The sequence below is a fragment of the Hoplias malabaricus genome, chromosome 13, assembly GCF_029633855.1.
Source record: "Hoplias malabaricus isolate fHopMal1 chromosome 13, fHopMal1.hap1, whole genome shotgun sequence".
In the NCBI taxonomy this organism is placed as follows: Eukaryota; Metazoa; Chordata; class Actinopteri; order Characiformes; family Erythrinidae; genus Hoplias; species Hoplias malabaricus.
In genome coordinates, this window is record NC_089812.1 from 24,646,339 (window position 1) to 24,666,157 (window position 19,819).

At 39.5% G+C, this 19,819-nt stretch overlaps 2 protein-coding genes across 3 annotated transcripts; one reads left to right on the forward strand and one right to left on the reverse strand.

Moving 5' to 3' along the window:
- Positions 1 to 4,613: 4,613 nt before the first annotated feature.
- fzd2 (frizzled class receptor 2) lies at positions 4,614 to 8,336 on the reverse strand. Its single transcript, XM_066642234.1, has one exon. The coding sequence runs from the start codon at positions 8,167 to 8,169 to the stop codon at positions 6,499 to 6,501; it is 1,671 nt and encodes a 556-aa protein (XP_066498331.1). The 5' UTR covers positions 8,170 to 8,336; the 3' UTR covers positions 4,614 to 6,498.
- Positions 8,337 to 9,668: 1,332 nt separating this feature from the next.
- Positions 9,669 to 19,742, forward strand: moto (minamoto). 2 transcript variants are annotated; one of them, XM_066642207.1, is made up of 8 exons: positions 9,669 to 9,866; positions 11,686 to 11,775; positions 11,892 to 12,031; positions 12,314 to 12,418; positions 12,561 to 14,334; positions 14,620 to 14,754; positions 15,277 to 15,457; positions 18,266 to 19,742. In XM_066642207.1, exons 1-8 carry the CDS (start codon positions 9,861 to 9,863, stop codon positions 18,448 to 18,450), a joined length of 2,616 nt encoding a protein of 871 aa, XP_066498304.1. In that variant the 5' UTR covers positions 9,669 to 9,860; the 3' UTR covers positions 18,451 to 19,742. The 2 variants fall into 2 exon arrangements, with proteins under 2 accessions (XP_066498304.1, XP_066498305.1); XM_066642208.1 differs by lacking the exons at positions 9,669 to 9,866; positions 11,686 to 11,775 and having other exon boundaries at positions 11,977 to 12,031; positions 12,325 to 12,418; positions 18,266 to 19,740.
- The last annotated feature ends 77 nt before the right edge of the window (positions 19,743 to 19,819 follow it).

Genomic DNA, 19,819 nt, shown 5'->3' on the forward strand with positions numbered 1-19,819 from the left:
GCAACTGTCAAATTAATGAATGGTTTGCCCAGCCCTTTATGTCTGTGTTGAAATCTTGCAATGAATGTTTACCACTAGTTCAAGGTGCACCCATGGCTGACACAGACATATTGTACACACACACAATGCTCTTTGCTAAATGGGTATAAAGACCCTGAGAATGAGGTTGCAGAGCAGTGGAACTGTGTTACCTTTAATGTTTTCATTTTAGTGGGATGTATTTAAAAGTGTTTTTCTCATTTGAGTTGCAGTTTAATTTCTATACATGTGTTGGACTGGGAATTGTACACTTTGTATAGTTTTATTAAGGAAAAGAAAGGGAGGAGGATTCTGTTTTCCACAATATGGACACTATAGAGTGTTTTAATGAGGTGGCCACAAAAAAGAGAAAAGCTCTCTGGTGGGTTTACTTTCTCCTTCGTCTTATCCTCTTCATGACATCAGCAGCAGGAGTTAAATTACCGTCCTGCGTCTTCCAGGGGGATTCCAGTCCTCAGTTCCTTTGTGCACATGAGTAAGTGTCTGTACTTGACTAGATGTTTGGAGAGATTATTGTTGAGAGACACACGCACACACACACAAAGCTATTTCCATTAGGCCGACAGACGTCACTGGTCTTTCTAGAGTCCAGCCATGGTATTTGAAGTATGCACGTCCCTCATCGTCTGTGCCAGTCAGTATGTGTGTGTGTGTGTATCATGAGTGTGTGTGAGTAATGCATTTCATGGCAGTTGCTGAAGAATCTAAAAGCAAACAGATGTGTGTGAGTCCGGTTGATCATAGTTTCCCTAAATTCCTTACAACACTGACAGGAAACCTATATGTAATTACTGTTTTATCATCATTAGTTTTAATAGGACATGTTGCTATTGCTAGTGCATGGTACTTACACTACTCAAGTCTACTCGCTTTTTGGTATCTGGTTCGTTTTCCACTACCACAGCCCACTCCCAACAAAATGTAGCCAGTGCTGTTGCAAAACACCAAATTTGCCTAAGGGTAAAGCTAAGAAAACCAAGTAGTGTAGGTATCATGCAATGGAAAAGCAACACATGACAACACAATTGGCTTTGCTCCCTGGTTGTGTGAAATGGCCTTTACCCCAAGCACAGCCTCTGTCAGCTGATGTGAAAGATTTGGACAGTTCTCCAAGAGAGCTGATCTGTCCAGAGAAGAAAAACAGATGGTGGCTGGCTTCACATTTAACTATGTGCTAGCTCTCACCTTCCCAACCTGTGTGTGACAGAGTGTCCTGGCTGACAGGTGGACTTGCCAATGCAAATGGTTAGGTGGAAAATTAGGAAAGAAATTAAACAATAAAACTTCTGAGAGGTTTGAGTCTGCACTTTTTACATTTTAATATAATCTAAAATAAACAAAAGAAAATATACTTTGGGCAGCACAGTGGCACAGCAGGTAGTGTTGCAGTCACACAGGCCCAGGGACCTGGAGGTTGTGGGTTTGAGTCCCGCTCCGAGTGACTAGCTGTGAGGAGTGTGGTGTTTTCTTCCACAATCAAAAAACAGATGTTAGCAGGTCAATTGGATATTTGAAATTGCTCACGTCTGAGTGTGTGATGGACTGGCGCCCAGTGCTTTTTCCAGGTGGACTCTGGACCCACCACAAACCTAAACAGGGTAAAAGTGGTTACAGAAAATGAATGAATGAATGAAGTGGTATGGATCACAAGTGTAGTACCTGAACCTCCCACAGAAGTCTGCTTAGTTGTGTAAGAGTGATTTCTGCAGAGGATGCCTTCAAGGGTGCCTACATTTTGCATACGACTGTAGATTATGATTCTTATTTTGTTCAATGACATATCAAAATGCACTGCTTTTTAAATGTCCCTCTTCAGAGTCTGATTAGATCAATGGATATCTGAATCACTTGACAGTGCTACCACACACACACACACACACACGTTCACAGCTGTAGGTCTGGTTTGGGTAAGTGTCGGATGCTTAGTAAATGAGATTTTAGGTAAAGACTGAAGGCTGCTATTGTGTGAGGGACTCAGCATGAAATTGACTGCCTTGAGGGTATGCATTAGACCTGAAATATGAGCTCTCTCTCTCACACAGGCCTAAGTAGGCAGGGGAGTCACTGAGACGTCTGATAAAGATGTTTAAGAGGCTGATGAACTCCATTACATTTTGTAGATTACACAGAAATACACTACAAATACATGTCCAGACATTTATAGATTAGTAAATTTAACTCACAGGACACAGGACTCACAGGACACAGGAGTTCACACTTTAAGATGGAATAACCTCCACAGGATAACTCACTAGAATAGATCACTAGAATTATTCTCTGGAGCTTCTCAAAACTGGCCAAAAATAACCATACCCCATTGCATGTGTTATCCAGCAGGGTATAAAGCCCCTATGACTGAGTTCTGGAGCAGTGCAACTACATTCTTTGACATGGTGGGACAACCAGTATCTTAGGATAAACTGGAGTGGTGTTTGTGATCCAGAACTCCTCATCCGACAACAAGACCTGACCTCACATTCAATATCTGGAATAGACTTCCCAGAAGGTTACAAACTGTTACTGCAGCAAAGACAAGAAAACTCTCCATTGATTCTCTCAGTTCAGAGGGGAAGAAAATGCTGAATGAGCAACTGTCCACAAAACCTTGGTCATATTGTGTCTTTTGGCAATAACTTTGTTGATGCAATATTTAATTTATTCAAGTGAAATTATCTACATAAATTAATTCTTCATTAAGTACATTTCCTATGTTCTAGCCTTTCTTCTGAACTATGCTCTTCATCACTGAAATAGAGAGAGAGAGAGAGAGAGAGAGAGAGAGAGAGAAAATTTTCCTGGCAATGGATTAGGAACAAGGAACTTGGAGAAAGGAACGCTAAGCAAAACACACACGTTTTTTTTTAATAGAATGTATATAGAAATGTGTGTATCATATGTATCATCTCAACCGAGTTTCAGGAGATTTCAGGTTTTTCATATTTAATGGAAGAGGATTGTTTTCTGTTTTAACGTTTCTTTTGTTCTGATTATCTTTGTTTTGACACAGTATTAACATAATTTAAACTGTATCAAAATATGTAAAACAACAAAATATGGAGATGCAAGGCTTCATTTCAACAATATTTTTGCAGTTATGTGCAAATAAAGTTTGTTGATTTCCCAAGGGACTATAAAAAATTTCACAACACTCGGCAGAAAAAACACTTCTGGCACACGTTAATTCACTGGGGTGACGGTGTGTTTATTGCAGGAAAAAAAAATCTTGTTATTGTTCCCTGTAGAGGACACACACAGAGTAAGACCATATATGGATGTATACACCAGTCAGCCACAAGATTAAAACCACTGACAGGTGAAGTGATAAACATTGGTATTCTGGATAAAATTGTCCCTGTTCAGGAGTGGGATATATCAGTGAGAAGCAGGACAAACTACTCTGACGAGTGCCAAACGGTGATGGCCATGTTTTAGCCAGTACATCTTCAAAATGACAGGTCTAGTGGGGTGTTTCTGGTATGTAGTGGTTAGTTGCTACCAACATTTGTCCAAAGGAGGACAACCAGTGAACTGGGGAGAGGGTTATGGACAGTGAATGTTCATTCGGATGTGAAGAATTGCCTGCGTGGTTCAATGCCACAGAAGAGCTATACCACTTACACCACTGCATACCAAGGGCACCTCAAGGCCTGCCGTTTTGGAGAGGCCCTGACCAAAACATTAGGACCATTACAATTTGGCCCTGCTTAAGGTCACTCAGAGCCTTACACTCACCTATCTTTCTTGCTTCATCCCATCTTCATTGCTGCCTAATATATCCCAGCCACTTGACAGATGTAACAATGTAGCCACGGTAACAATGCTATTCAATTCATCTGTCAGCGATTTTAATTTTGGGGCTGACTGGTGTAAGTAAGTATATCCCACAAGATATAAGGGAAAACACCATATTCAGTTTAAACTGTGATATTATGAATTTCATGATCAATGGGCCTGAACGGGGAAAATAAATGTATAAAATCTTACACTAATTACCTGAGTTGCTATTAATTTTGACAGCAATGTATTTATATTTACCATTACTTCTATTACTACTACTAATATGAATGAAAAAAATAGTAGTGCGTGTACATGTACATTTCTGCACCCGTTGTGAACAGAGATTGAATTGTGCACTTTGTATAATCTCCATTGAAATCATGAATTGAAATGCATCTGCACGAGCCTAAGATCACTAATGTCCAATGCTAAGAATTGGCTAGTGGGGTATGACGACTCCAAGCATAGAGCCGTGGGACTGTATTTTCTGGAATGATAGAGCTCATTTTCTCATTAGCAATAAACCAGCAGCTAGTGTAAAGTTGGGAATGTAATGGCAGAAAAGAGGAAAGAATTCTGTATGTCTCGGAACTGAAAAGAAATGTTGGTCATGTTGGCAGCCACGTACTTTTAGCCACAAAGTGTGTATCTGCTACTTTAAATACAGTCTTAGGCAAAAGTAAACTTCTGTTAAAAAATGCTTGGTTGATTTTCAAAGTGAAAGAAAGGCAGCATATCTTCTGCTGGGAAAACGCTTATTGAAGAGCATACGTTATGAAATTAGTAAATTAAGCTCTGTGCAAATGATATGGCACTTATTATATGTATATAAAAATGTCATAAAAGTGTTAAAATGCTAACTGTCAATTAAGCATATGTTCACTTATTATTTACTTTCAAAATGCTTGCTAACCCTGTTTTTCCTTTTTTCACTACAAATTCAGTACAAAAATTTGTCAAAAATACACACACACACACACACACAGTTTGCTCCCTTGTCATGTGCCCCTTGTTTCCTTCTCCCAGAAGCTCCTGCTGTCCATATCATGTGAGAGCCATTTGCTGGTCAACAGCTTCTGCTTTACACCAACAAAATAAAATGAATTTAGAAAAAGAGCACATTTCACCAAGCTCTTGTTTCAACCCCACCAAAAACAGTGTCTGCTTGAATAAACCAAGTATATTTGAAGGTAAATGCTGATACATGTTAAATATGGCTGAAAATGATAACTATCAAGAGTTATAGACGAATTTGCATTTCCCTGAAGAGCTTTTAAACAGTTCACATGAGGTGAGAGAGGAAGCCAAAATTCACTTTAAATGTTTTATACAAGTGGTTGCAGGAGTGCAATCAGCTTGTTGTGACATCTGCATACAAACCTCCCCTTACTTTCTTACTTGACTGAAAATGAACATTGAAAATCAAATGTTACACAGAAGGCCTGTGTCCCCAAACTATTGGAGGGCAGCGTATACTCCTGTGCCAAAACACAGTCCAAGCCCATAATGGAAAAACATTGTTATGTAGCAAGGCTTATTTTCACTCTTGAAACATTGTTTTCTAAAGAACTACACAGATGCTTTTTTTAACAATAAAATATTCACACTGCAAAGACCACCATGAGAACAAGTACAAAGTCAAGGTAAATTGCTCATTTGCCATTTCTGTAATTCTTGTTAATTTCTTGCTAATTAAAAACCCTGCCATTCTGGTGTGTCTATTCTTTCTGATGTTGCTGTATGAGAGGGTTGGGTCACTTTTACCATTCCACTGGCCTATACTGGACGTATGGAGAGGGAGGGGGCCAAGAGAAGGAGGAGCGTTCTGTTTAGTGAACCTTTTTAATGTGAACCAGCTTTTCAGAAGGCAGTCATGGAGCACAAGAGGGAGAAACATGATTATAGATTTCTCCCTCTGATGATGTGTGCAAGGAGAGAGAGAGAGAGAGGGGGGGGGCAGGGTTTAGGAACTGGATCAAACTTAAACAAGAATCATTCCACAGTTTAAATACAAATATATAATTATATTCAAATATATATACTTTCTTACAAATAGTATTTACAGTGCCTCAAAGCACATCTAACACAATTTACTGCAAGAACAAAAAAGAAGTCCACGTTGAAAGACCTCCTCCTCCTCCTCCACCCCTACAGCTCACCTCCCTCCTTTAGCTGAATTCCCAGCTGGCATCTTGCTCTACAAGCCTGGGTTTTTCATGGCTGGTAAGTTGAGGAGGAAAAACAGGGAGGGGATAGACAGTGGAGTAGAGGGGGGAGTGAGAGAGAGTGTTTCAGCACATGGCATCAAAATGGCCACGTTTGTTTCTTTTGGAATATCCAGGTTTGGTTTTGATTTAGCCTCAGGTTGTCCATTTTTGCAACTACAAGAGAACATCAGGGAAAAACAAAACAAACAAACAAGCAAACAAAAAAAAAACACTCAGTCTCCTCATTCTAGCAAAAATAATAATAATAATAAAATAAAAAAAAACAAGCAACATACTATATTCAACAAAAACATCAAGAAGCGAGCGCTTTTGGAATTGGGAATACTGACAAGTGAAAACAAACAGTTCCACAGTCTGTCTTTGTGAAGGCAAATTAATTCAGTCATCAGTTTAAAAAAGGCAGAGTAACATTCCCTTGCTGTGAGTTTGTGTGTTAAAATAAAGTCCTAGTGTCTTACACGGTGGTCTCGCCGTGTTGTCCATTTGTCAGGCGCGTGTAAAACTTCCTCCAAGAGTGGAGGGTCTTGCCCGACCAGATCCAGAAGCCAGAGGTGATCCCAACTATGAGGGTCATGAGGTACTTTATCATGTAGACGGTGAAGTCTGGGGTCATCCGCGGGCTGGGCTGCATGGGGCAGGGGATGGCCAGGCTCTTGCAGTGTGCAGTGATCCAGCTGCGCTCCCAGTGCTCCCGGAAGGCCTGTTCATAGAAGAAACAGGCAATGACGATGGTGGCCGGCACCGTGTAGAGCACGGAGAAGATGCCAATGCGCACCATGAGCCTCTCCAGCTTTTCTGTCTTGGTGCCATCGTGTTTCATGATGGTGCGGATGCGAAAGAGTGAGACAAAGCCAGCCAGCAGGAAGGAGGTGCCGATGAAGAGGTAGATGAAAAGTGGCGCCAGAACGAAGCCTCTGAGCGGGTCCACGTTGTTGAGGCCCACAAAGCAGACGCCACTCAAAACGTCCCCGTCTATCTGCCCCATGGCCAGGATACTGATAGTTTTTACCGCAGGTACGGCCCAGGCTGCCAGGTGGAAGTACTGGGAGTTGGCTTCAATGGCTTCATGGCCCCACTTCATCCCTGCAGCAAGGAACCAGGTGAGTGACAGAATGACCCACCAGATGGAGGAGGCCATGCTAAAGAAGTACAGCATCATAAACAGAATGGTGCATCCTTCTTTTTTGGTGCCCTGTACAATGGTTTTGTAGCTCTCAGGGAAGAAGCGTTCATTGCATACAACCTTATCCCCCAGAAAGTAGCCTGTAATGTATGCAATGGAGACCATGGTGTAACAGCCGGAGAGGAAGATGATCGGCCGCTCAGGGTACTTGAAGCGCTGCATGTCCACCAGATACGTGGTCACAGTGAAAAGGGTGGATGCACAACACAGGCATGACCAGACAAGGATCCAGACTCGAGCAAAAGCGATCTCCTGGTCATTGAAGAACATGTAGGCCCCGTGGGTTCGGGAAGATTCGCAAGGGGCACCGCAATCAGATTCCCCAAGGAACTTGTAGTTGAGGTATGATGGCACCTTCAGTGAAGGTGGACAGCGGAAAGGCCTGTCTGGAGGTGAGTACAGATGATCTTCCGGTGCTTCCGGAAGCGGCATGTTATGGGCTGGGGGCGCAGTGGGTGCTGAATCGTTCTGGCCGACGCATATGTTGCCACCGCCCAACACTGGGAAGTTCTCGCACCTCAGCCTTTCTGGCCACTGGAAGCCGAATTTGTTCATGAGCGCCTCACAGCCCTGCTTGGCCCTCTCGCAAATGGAGCGACACGGGGGGATAGCCTTTTCCAAAACAGTACACACAGGAGCATACATAGAGCACAAAAAAAACTTGAGCTCTGGAGAACACTGGACCTTGACCAATGGGTAGAACTGGTGCACCTCCAATCCAGCATCCTCCTGGCTGTAGTGGCCCACAAGGTTGGGCATTATAGTCTGGTTGTAGGCAATATCCGTGCACAGTGGAATTGTAATTGGCTGGCAGAAGCCGTGGTCAGGCACAGCAATGCCATGGTCACCTTGATACTGTCCAAACACAGCAGAGAACAGCGAAAAAAACAGCAGCAGTAACGTGGGGAAAGCAGAAGAGCTCCCAGCAGTCTCCATGATCATGAGAAGTTGCTAAACTTAAACCGAAACTCCAGCAACAGCAAACGTTAAGCTTTAAATAACATATTATTGGCTGTACTTACTAAAAAAAGGCGAACAGAAACACGAACTTCTCACAACTTCCAGCAGCCATGAGCAGTGTTGCAGGACTGCATGACTTCTTTCACCCTTTGTCCGACAGGGTGGTTTCAAGCCTCCCCTTACTCTGCCTTCTTACGAGATGAAGGAGGAGCCATTTGGGGGGGCCTTGAAACAGACACTCTTCCAGACTCTTTAACTACAGACCAGAGGAAAAAAACCTGAACGTATACCCACATCTTCGGAGAAAAGCCAAGGTTTAAAGTAAAGAAAAGTCATAAAACTGGCCCTTTCCCACAGCGTTTCAGTAAAAGTAAAAGCAAGTTTCACAACTTTCATCTGTACGTGTACAGAGAAAATAAATGAAGTGCACTTAAGCAGAAATACAACAAAGCACACACATTTCTGGTTGTAAAGATTTGTCCTAGATATATGCCTTGATAATGGTTAAATAAAGCAAATAAAAGTATAATTTGCAAATTAAATGCAGTTTCTAAAGAACAGAGAGTCTAGACTGAAATAAAAATTATATTAATAATATATTCATGTGTAAATATATTGTTAATTATGTTTATCATTCAACACTTAATCCAGAGATCTGTCTTTAAATAAAAGATCTATCTTAAACTAAATTAACTAAAAGATCTATCTATCTATCTATCTATCTATCTATCTATCAGCAGCTGTAAATATTCATCGAGCTACCTACTTTACTTGTGAGGTAAGCGTCGCCTCCTTGTGGATATTTTCTTATAATGCATTATAATTCGATTTGAGAGATGGAGCATAAATTATATTATTGCTAAAATTGCTGCATACTACATTGCATAGAATAATATTTTTTTACACAATTTCTATTAATTTAACATTGCTAGGTTATAAAAACCTTTATATTTTATGTCCTAATTCCTAATTTTTCCAGTATATTAAATGAATTTCAATGTTTAAAACAACGAACAATAAATAAATAAATAAATAAATAAATAAATAAATAAAACCAGCACCCCAGACCCCCCCAAAAATAGTATTATTATTAAAATTATTCAATTATAAATTATAATGAAATAATTTTTTTAATTTTAATTTGATCTATTTTTATTCATATTTTGGCACCTCAACCCATTATCTCTGTGTGGCTGTAAAAAGTTCAAAATTAAGACTTTTTTGAAGGTATGTTATATATTTGTATATGTTTTATATGTTTATTATATGTTGATATGCATATCAATTAAAACACAATAATCAAACCATTATAATCTATGCTTATTCCATCAGCTAGCACAATATTAGCAGTGTACTAGGTGACAGTAAAAGTCCGTTTTGTTGCTATGGTTGAAAATTTGCCCTGTGAGTGGAGGCGGGTCCTAATTGGTAGATTCCGGGATTCCGATCCGAGCAACCAATTAGGATCGGCGAAATATTAAATATGAAATATCTGTTCTTTTTTCATGTAGTTTTAACGGTTTCTAGTGTTTCAGTCGCCTACAGTCGTTTTCAGGGGGTTAAAAAGTCCCATATCCAACTAAAACTGATTTTAATGTGTAAGGCGACAATCGTGGAAAAAAATTACACGTTTCTTCGAGACGAATAACGTTATTCGTTTTTTTTCGTTGGCGATGGAGGTAAGATTGATGAAGGAGGTAGCTAGCGATAGCTAATGTAGGCTGGCTGAGGTAACTTAACATTAGCTCGTGAGGGACCAAACCCTTCGTCTCAAACCATCTGTTATTCAATTAAAAACTTTTAGAATCAACATTAAGAATTTTAATAACTTTGTGTTTATTTTAGATAATTTTCATTAGTTTCATGAATATTGTTCCCCATTGTTTCGATCTTTTTCTTAGCGTGTGTTTTCTGTATCAGCCAAGTTAAATTTCCCTTCAGAGAACAGCAAAATTAAGCTAATTTTTACATAACACAGTTGTTTATGGTATCTTAGGCACGTTATCTATTAAGTAAGTTAAATATTAAACACTGAAATGTATTGTAAAATGTGTGGCGCTTGGTGCCGTACTTGTAAAACCATAAATTATTAAATAACTACTGATAAATAACAAGAGTAAATAACACGATTTTTTTGACAGTTTATTAAAAAAAAGTTAGCTGCTTTATAATTTTAAATAATGTTAATTGTTACACCTGCATGTCTACATGAAGTCTACATGGTTTATATGGGTTTTCTTTAAAGGAACACTATGTAATATTTTTACCTTTAACTTACCACATCATAGTGATGCTTAACTGATCTTTAATAGAGAGAACAGAGTCATTGGTACTCTGGCTCAACACTGCAGAAACTGCACTATGTAACATATATATAAGTGCTATAAAAATAAATAAGACTAGAGAATCTAGTGTTCATTGAATGGTGGTGCTACAGCTTGATTTACTACCAGCACCAGGGTCCTGGGGCCTTGGTGTGTGGGGTCTGGGTCTGTCCTGAAGAAATGTAATTAAAATATTTATTGGTTGAGCCAGGTATTGGATGGTAGAGCGGCATGGTGGCACAGCAGGTAGTGTTGCAGTCACACAGCTCCAGGGACCTGGAGGTAGTGGGTTCAATTCCCGCTCCGGGTGACTGTCTGTGAGGAGTTGGTGTGTTCTCCCCGTGTCCACGTGGGTTTCCTCTGGGTGCTCCGGTTTCCTCCCACAGTCCAAAAACACACGTTGGTAGGTGGATTGGCGACTCAAAAGTATCTGTATGTATGTGTGTGTGTGTCTGTGTTGCCCTGTGGTACATCCAGGGTGTATTCCTGCCTTGCGCCCAATGATTCCAGGTAGGCTCTGGACCTGCCGCGACCCTGAATTGGATGAGCGGTTACAGATAATGAATGAATTAAGGTATTGGATGGTAACTACAGTCAGTTATAGGCTTATCAGGATTTGTTAAAACACATCATATTGTCACTGTCCAGTGAAAACATGTATCTCCAAAACAGCAACTATGTGGAAGAAGGGAAAAAATAAAACATTTTTTTTCAGTAGAAATCAATGTGGAAAATTTAATTCCAAGTAAGTTTGGAGCATATCCATTCATCATTACATTTTTACACAATGTGAAGAACAGCTGTGTTCCAATTATGTAGTAAACTTAAAGTTGGCAAAAATGAAGACAAATGCTTTGCATTTGAAAACAATGATATATAACAATACTAATTATTTTATTAATATTATTTGTAAATACTTAAAAATGTAAAAAAAAATTTTTACAAACACTTTAGCAAACACTTACTGGCCAGGGAAATACATTTCATAAAGACAGTACTGTATTAATATCGGAGGTATTTTGCGAGTTTCTTTCTGTATTCACTATACTCAACAAAGGTTTGCTTAAAAACATTCAGTTCAAATGCAAATCAATAAATATTTGTGAATTTCACAGACTGAGAAACTGTGTTTTGTGTATTTATTTAATGGAAGACTGTCCTTTTGTGCTTGAAGGTTAACAATGGGAAAAGCAAAATCACTGTGGATGCAAACAGGAAAAAGATGGCTGTATCAGACTCATATTATTCACCTTACAGATTTCAGGTGAGAAATAATAATAATAATGGCAAATTGCTAGGGAATAAACCCTATCTAAAATATAGAGAAATCACAAAGGGATGTATGCTTGCTATAATTGTGTATTTTTGCATTTCAAACAGAATGATTTTGGTGGAGATAGTGGTCATTTTATGACAGATATTTCACTGCATGGGGAGACCCAACTGCCTTACAATTCCTGGTCATCTCAAGATGACCCTTGTCAACTGATCAGTTGTGCTCAAGGCATCCCAAGGAACAGGTCAGGTTCATATATTTGTATAAAGATGGGTAATTTTAAAAATGCATAGTTTTGCATGGCTTTTAAATACATTTATTTCACAAATACAGTGGGTATAGTCCATTTAAACTTGGCAAGTGAGAGCTCCTTGATTAAAATTAAATTAAATTACTACAATTTAGTAGTAAATTACTAAAACCTCATCTACCAGTCATGCCTTGTTTGTGATGAAAAATCCTCTGTAAATCTGGTCTTTTGTCAAATCTGGCCTTTTGTTGGTAATGACATGTTTGCTCATCACAGGAATGTTTTAGATGGGAATGACTGTGGGAGTGAAGCTGATCTCTATGGATTAGTGTCAAACATCTTGGAGGAGGCTGATCCAGTGGACCCTTACTTCTCACAGGAGTTAGTGTCTTAATGATGATATGCTTATTTTTTCTGAATATGTAAATCAGTATTATTCAAATACTCTCTGTAATGCTTCAAAGCTATGATAATCTACTTTCAACATCTTATGTGTGATTTATTCGAACATTGATCTCAACAGGACATCACCTGGCCTTACAACTGCATGGTCCCACAAATCTATGACAGAAGACAGTCTGCAGTACCCTAATTCTGAGGCAAAGGTGCAATCCAGCTCTGGCATGCAGTTTAACCATTTCTGTCCTGAGCCCATGAGAAAAGATTCTAATCAAAGTCCTGACATTTACCAGAATTTTAATGGTTTCGATGCTGCTGAACCAACTTGGCCTTTCTCCACTTTCATTGGAGAATCTGAGGTATCCATCCCAGCTATCCCAGATCTAACCAGACCTCCTCCTGGCCTCAGTACCCCACCTGTTGTCAATGCCTGCTTTTCCAAGAGCAGGGTTGGTAAATCTGAAAATACCATGCCTATGCCTGGGAAAGAAGACTGCTTTTATAACACCAGTGTTAATGTTTTGGAGAACATGAATGCACTAAATGACCCTCGCTGCCTTCCAAATAAAACAAATGACTCCTACTTCAGCCCATACCAAGACCTCTTTGCATCAAGCAAACGAAAAATTCAAAAGAACTGTTCATTTTCTCTGCAAGATGCCAATAAGCTAGCCAATAACATTCAAGCTCTTCTCATGGGAGATCAGGGTGTTTATAAATTTGAATCAGCTCAGAACAATTTCTTGAGGGCTCAGGATGAAAACATGTCTGATATAAAGAGTCTCCCATTTCAAAACATGTCCGCATTTGTTTCTCATGTTCCTAGTTTTAGGACAGAAATGACAGGGAGCTTAAGAGAGCAAAGAGGTTGTGAGATTGGGAAGAATCATCCTTTGCAAAGTGATTACACAACCAAAGACTTTTTTGGATTTGGTCAGTCGTCAGAATATTTTGAGCTCCCTAAATCCTTTACATCCCCCTTCAACCCCCCAACTCCACCACAGAGTAAAGAGCTGAGTCAAAGAGAAACTGGAATTCCTCAAACCAGCCTTCAACAGTACCATCATGGCCAGTCAAACCAATTTCCAAATCAAGCTAAGATTCCTGCCAAGACCAAAAACAACACTGATCACCAGGGAATATCCAAGCTAATGTCCCAGTCTGTGGCTGAATTTGTTCCACTTCTGTCATCCCAGCAGACGCCTGCAGCCAGAGTCTTCACTGATTTTGGACAGGGTGATGGAGTGAGTATGGAAGGCAGGATGAGCCAGGCATGCTTAGGTTTAGGTTTGGAAGAAGGTCTGAGGAATGGAGCAGGCACTGGAGATGGAGGGGAGTTTTTGCAGTTAGTCCAAAGTAGGCTGCAAGGATCTACTGGCATGTGTGAGGGGCGTTTCTCTCAGCGATTTGGAATGAAACCCAAACCCTCAACTAACATTTCGAGGGAGACAGAAAAACAGCAAGGCCTGCTGCAGAACCCATATCAGATTCCAGGGAGCATGTATGCTGGTCCCACCAGAAAAAATGGTGCTGTAACCAACCAAGCCAAACTTGCACCATCTCAGATGCTCCCATACATGTACCAGATGGGGAATCCCAGGCAAAATCCATGTAATTTGTTCCCTTCCAGCTCCCTGATGCCCTATGGAGCATCTGTGCCTCTTGTGGACATGAGTGAGCTTCTTCCAGATGGAGAATTTCCAGCCTTCAGCCCTTACCTACAGGAACTCTTAGGGCAAAACCCAGCAGGTGGAGATGGACCTCTCTCTGGGTATCTCCCCTCCATGAGGTCACCCAAACTCAGCAAAAGACGAGGCAAAAGCCCTATGAGCGAACTGCACCATTATCTGGAGGAGTGCTATGATCAGTGGAGATTGTTGCAGAAAGAAAGAAAGAAGGTATTGTCCAAATGTTTAAGTGTTACAATTTTCATCTATGATATAAATTGAAATCATGTTGTCAACAGAAAGTGCTGAAGAGTAATTAAATGTTTCTGATTTTTTTATGCAGTGCATAAAAAGCAGTCACTTTTTACGCTATTTCCATCATTTTGAGCAAATTATAACAATTCTAATTGTTAATTGTTGATTTTTTGAGTTATGCATTGAAAGAATATAAATTCTACATTGAGACAAACTTAGGATGTAAAAGATGACTAGCAGCTAAGTGTAATTTTCTAATAGACAGAGACTGTACTGTTGAAGAGCTATCCAGGAAAACGTGTGTCTGCGATGACCAATATCTCTCTGCCCATGATGCCCCCCAACCCTTCCAGAGTGGATAGGTTAATTCTGGACCAGCTTCAAGAGCAGGCCAAGGTCAGCATAAATATACATACGTAGATATTACATCATTATATATATCAAAACATCATAGAAAAGAACCAAGACAATGAACACTGACATCCAGATGTCAGGTGTTTAGGGTGTAACTATGGACTTTATTGAAAAGGAACCTGCTTTTTTTTAATAAAGTGTTCTGTTTTCATATTTGTCTCACAAACCTTACATAATATTTGTAAAAATAATTTAATCACAAAATGAAACATTTCAGGAAACTGTGTCCCAAATGTAATGAGACAGATAAGAAAGGAATCCCCATTAAAAACATGGTGACCCAATTTTAGACACAAGCTGTGGGGAAAAGGCGTAAATGTGACCTAACAGGTTTCTTTCTGCCATAGCTTGTGTCTAAAATTGGATCACAATGTTTTATGTGGGTGTTTCCTTTCTTTTCTTACTTTTGGGATGCCTTGTGCTATGTTGCGTATTTAAGTAATCCCTCATTTTAGTATCAAGACTGGTGCATTTTTAAATTTGCTGATATATTTTTTTTAATAGGTGGTGGGTTTACTGCGGAAGATGGAGCGCTTGCAGAGTTTTCCACTCAATGCCAACATCTGTTCAACATTGGATAGACACCTAGAGTTGATCTGTATTGCTCAGGCCCGCCACAGGGATAAATTCCTCAACAGCAGCAGCAGACAGAGACAGGGCCTGGCTTTCCTCTGGGAGGACAGAGGTAGTAATATACAACCCTAATTCCAATGAAGTTGTGTAAAACATAAATAAAAATACAATACGATGATTTGCTAAATCATTTTTAAACTTTATTCAATTGAATACACTAAAAAGACAAGATATTTAATGTTCAAACATTCATTCATTCATTCATTATCTGTAACCGCTTATCCAGTTCAGGGTCACAGTGGGTCCAGAGCCTACCCAGAATCACTGGGCACAAGGCAGGAATACACCCTGGAGGGGGCGTCAGTCATTCACAGGGCAACACACATTCACTCACAAAGTCACACCTACGGACACGTTTAAGTTGCCAGTCCACCTACCAATGTGTGTTTTTGGATTGTGGGAGGAAACCGGAGCACCCGGAGGAAACCCACGTGAACATGGGGGAGAACGCCCCGAACTCCTCATAGGCAGTCACACGGAGCGGGACTTGAACCAACAACCTCCAGGTCCCTGGTGCTGTGTGACTGCGCCACCATGCCGCCCTAATGTTCAAACAGATAAACTTTATTGCTTTTTTGCAAATATTCACTCATTTTGAATTTGAGGCCTGCAACACATTCCAAAAGAGATGAGACAGGGGCATGTTTACCACTGTGTTACCTTTCCTTTTAACAACACTCAAAAAGCATTTGGGAACTGTGGACACTAATTGTTGAAACTTTGTAGGTGGAATCCTTACCCATTCTTGCTTGATGTACAACTTCAGTTGCTCAACAGTTTGGGGTCTCCGTTGTCATATTTTGTGCTTCATAATGCGGCCACAAATTTTCAGTGAGAGACAGGTCTGGACTGCAGTCAGGCCAGTCTACTACCTGCACTCTTTTACTACAAAGCCACACTGTTGTAATACGTGCAGAATGTGGTTTGGCATCGTCTTGCTGAAATAAGCAGGGACGTCCCTAAAAAAGACATTGCTTGGATGGAAGCATATGTTGCTCCCAAACCTGTATGCACATTTCAGCATTAATGGTGCCATGGGCACTAACCCGCCCTACCATAAGAGATGCTGGATTTTGAACTTTGGCCGATAACAATCCAGACAGTACTTTTCCTCTTTGGCCCGAAGGACACGACGTCCATGATTTCCAAAAAAATTGAAAAGATTTAAAATGTGGACTCGTCAGACCACTTTCCACTTGTGTCAATCCATCTCAGATGAGCTCGGGCCCAGAGAAGCCAGCTATGTTTCTGGGTGTTGTTGATAAATGGCTTTCGCATTGCATGGTAGAGTTTTAACTTGCACTTGCAAATGGAGCGACGAACTGTGTTCATTGACAATGGTTTTCTGAAGTGTTGCTGAGCCCATGTAATATCCATTACAGAATGATGTTGATTTTTAATGCAGTGCCGCCTGAGGGATCAAAGGTCACGGGCATTCAATGTTGGTTTTCGGCCTTGCCGTTTACTTGCAGAGATTTCTCCAGATGTTGAGAAACGTTGTTCTTAAACTTTGCTGATGCAGCAAATTTGCTCACAGTTGTTCACAAAGTGGTGAACCTCGCCCCATCCTTGCTTGTGAACAACTGAGCCCTTCAGGGCTGCTCCCTTTATACACAATCATGACACTCACCTCTTTCCAATTAACATGTTCACATGTGGAATGTTCCAAACAGGTGTTTTTTTGAGCATTCCTCAACTTTCCCAGTGTTGTAGCCCCTGTCTCATCTCTTTTGGAATGTGTTGCAGGCCTCAAATTCAAAATGAGTGAAAATTTGCAAAAACAAAGTTTATCTGTTTGAACAATAAATATCTTGTCTTTGTAGTGTGTTCAATTAAATAAAGTTTGAAAGGATTAGCAAATCTTTGTATTCTGTATTTATGTTTTACACAACTTCATTGGCATTGGTTTGTACTAACCTGGGTGTGCTGAGGTGGTAACAAATTTCAGCTGCTAAAGACATAAATCTTATAACCATTCTTATCTATATTGACAAATAATTGAGCCTATATAATAAATAACAATATATTATTTTTTTTCTCTACTACATGTTAAGCCTGAAATTACGTTTTGATGCCCTCTATTTGAAATTAGGGCTCAGCTGTTGCCGGTTACCATATACCAACAGTCCTGATATGATTATATATTATCAGGCTTTGCCTCAAATCTGAAAACCTTACTCTGCATCATTCACTTTGCACTATTTTTCACTTATTGAACATAAAACTAAAACAAAATATTTATATCTCTGCAGAGCTGTTGAAACTGCTTAATTTGATCTATTGATATTTGACATTTATTGCCTCAGTAGTACTACAGTATAAGCTTATAATAGTATAAATTATCTGTTACACAAATGGATGTTTGAAACTTCATGATCATTGTTACATTTTGCATCACTGCACTTGTGAGTAGGTTAGAAAACAGTAAAGCATCAACATATCATTATCAAAATGTTTACATCAGAAAATTTATTCAACTGTAATTTAAATAGATTTCTTAAAATGAATCAATATATCACTTACTACATCCGCCACAGAGCAGCTTTACAGATGTCCTGGCCCTAAGTGAACAAGTAAAGGATGCCCCCCCCCCCCCCCCAAAAAAAAAAAACACCTCTGAAAAAAGTTATAAAGATTCTCGTGTTAGGTCTTTATATTACCGAAAAAAAAACCTAAAGTAATGACACTGTACGTAATTCAGATTATAGTTGTTATAATAAAATGTTTTTTACAGTGAACAAAAATTTTAAATACAATAATTGCAAATATAGCAGGTACTTCATAATTTTATGACATTTTTGTGCCATTGTTCTCTAAAGTATCCACATATTTGAAACTTGTTTTGTTTTGTCTGTCTCAGATATCCTGATTCTGGCCTCTGCACTGAAGGACCTGAGCAGCAGCACCAGGAAATCTCGCACTGCTCTGTGGTGTGCTCTGCAGATGACATTGCCCAAAACCACCTCCAGTCTTGAGGATGGAGGAGAGGGAGACACCTGTCTACCTTTGAGCCATCACAGTCCTGACCACATAATCTCAGAGTGAGCCTTGTGGCCTTCAGCAGGGTGTCATTTCATCTTGTGTGTTCACACACTACCAAATACACTGCACATATGCAGGTACGAGATTCTTTGTGTTCAGTGGGGTGAGCGAATATTGTTACTTTAGTTATTATACTACAGTGATACTGTAGGTTCTGTTCTGAGCAGTAGATGGAATCTTCAGTTCAGTAATATTTATGTCTTATTTAAATAACCCAATCAACTTATGAACAACTTAAATAATAGTGGGTGGAAATGATGGCCATAAGATCACAGAGCCATTATCCATGGATTGCAAAAGGCCATTCATATGTTTTATGGAATGACTACTTAGAATGAGAGCAAGAGAAAGAGACAGACAGACAGAGGGCAGAGTTTGTGTGAATGAAAGATGTAGGGAGTCAATGGAAAGAAGGACAAGATCCAGAAAGATGAAAGACTGAAAAGAACAGATAAGAAGTGGGACCTTTTAGCTACTGATCAGTGATCATTGTAAAAGAATGTAAAGGTCAGTGAGCTTGAAGGATAATGAAATTGTCACCCTCTTGGCCTCAGACTAGTACAAATGTTAAAACGGTATTTCCCCCCTTTGAAATATTCACATTCTGCTTTAAAAATGAATTATCTTGGAATAGTTTAATCTGGTTTAATTAGTGTCTGCTCTTAAAAACCAATCTTGGGGGTATCTTTAAGTTAAGGCACTATTTATAAGTGAAATGTCAGTAAATTGTCCAATTCTGTTGTGCTTTACCTATTTATTGGAACACTGTCATTTGTTATAACATCTAATTTAAACAATAACTGCAAACTATGTAACTTTCTATGCTATTGAATTTAGATTTTATGTTATTCTGTATTTTTTTTAACCCGATATCATTCTTTAACTTCAGATAAAGACACCATATATACTTGTAATAAATTTGAAAGAGACCTAGTACAATTCAGGCTGAAGTACATATGGTATATCTCAAGTCAAAATACAACTCTGTGTTAAATCATATGTAATCTCAATCTTCTACATGCAGTGTACTTAGTCAAACCAGTCTATGAATTAATCATATTGCTTAGGTGATTTTGATTTGAAGTCGGTAAAGACTGAGTCCCTATGAAGACCTGGGAAAATGATGACTTGTGCATGAATTGATCCAAATGACGTAAACCCCTCAAACCCTGGTGATGTCAGGGCCCATCATTGTTTAAATGATGCATTTTAACGTTTCTGTTTGTGATTAACGTTGTATTGCTCCTCTTTGTTATCAGTTACAGATATAAATAAATTATTCCATATAACAATGAAGTCCAGAAGCCAAACAGATGCTTCACTGCCATTTTTATAGTTATTTGGAAAGGTATTAAAATGCACCCATCTTAAT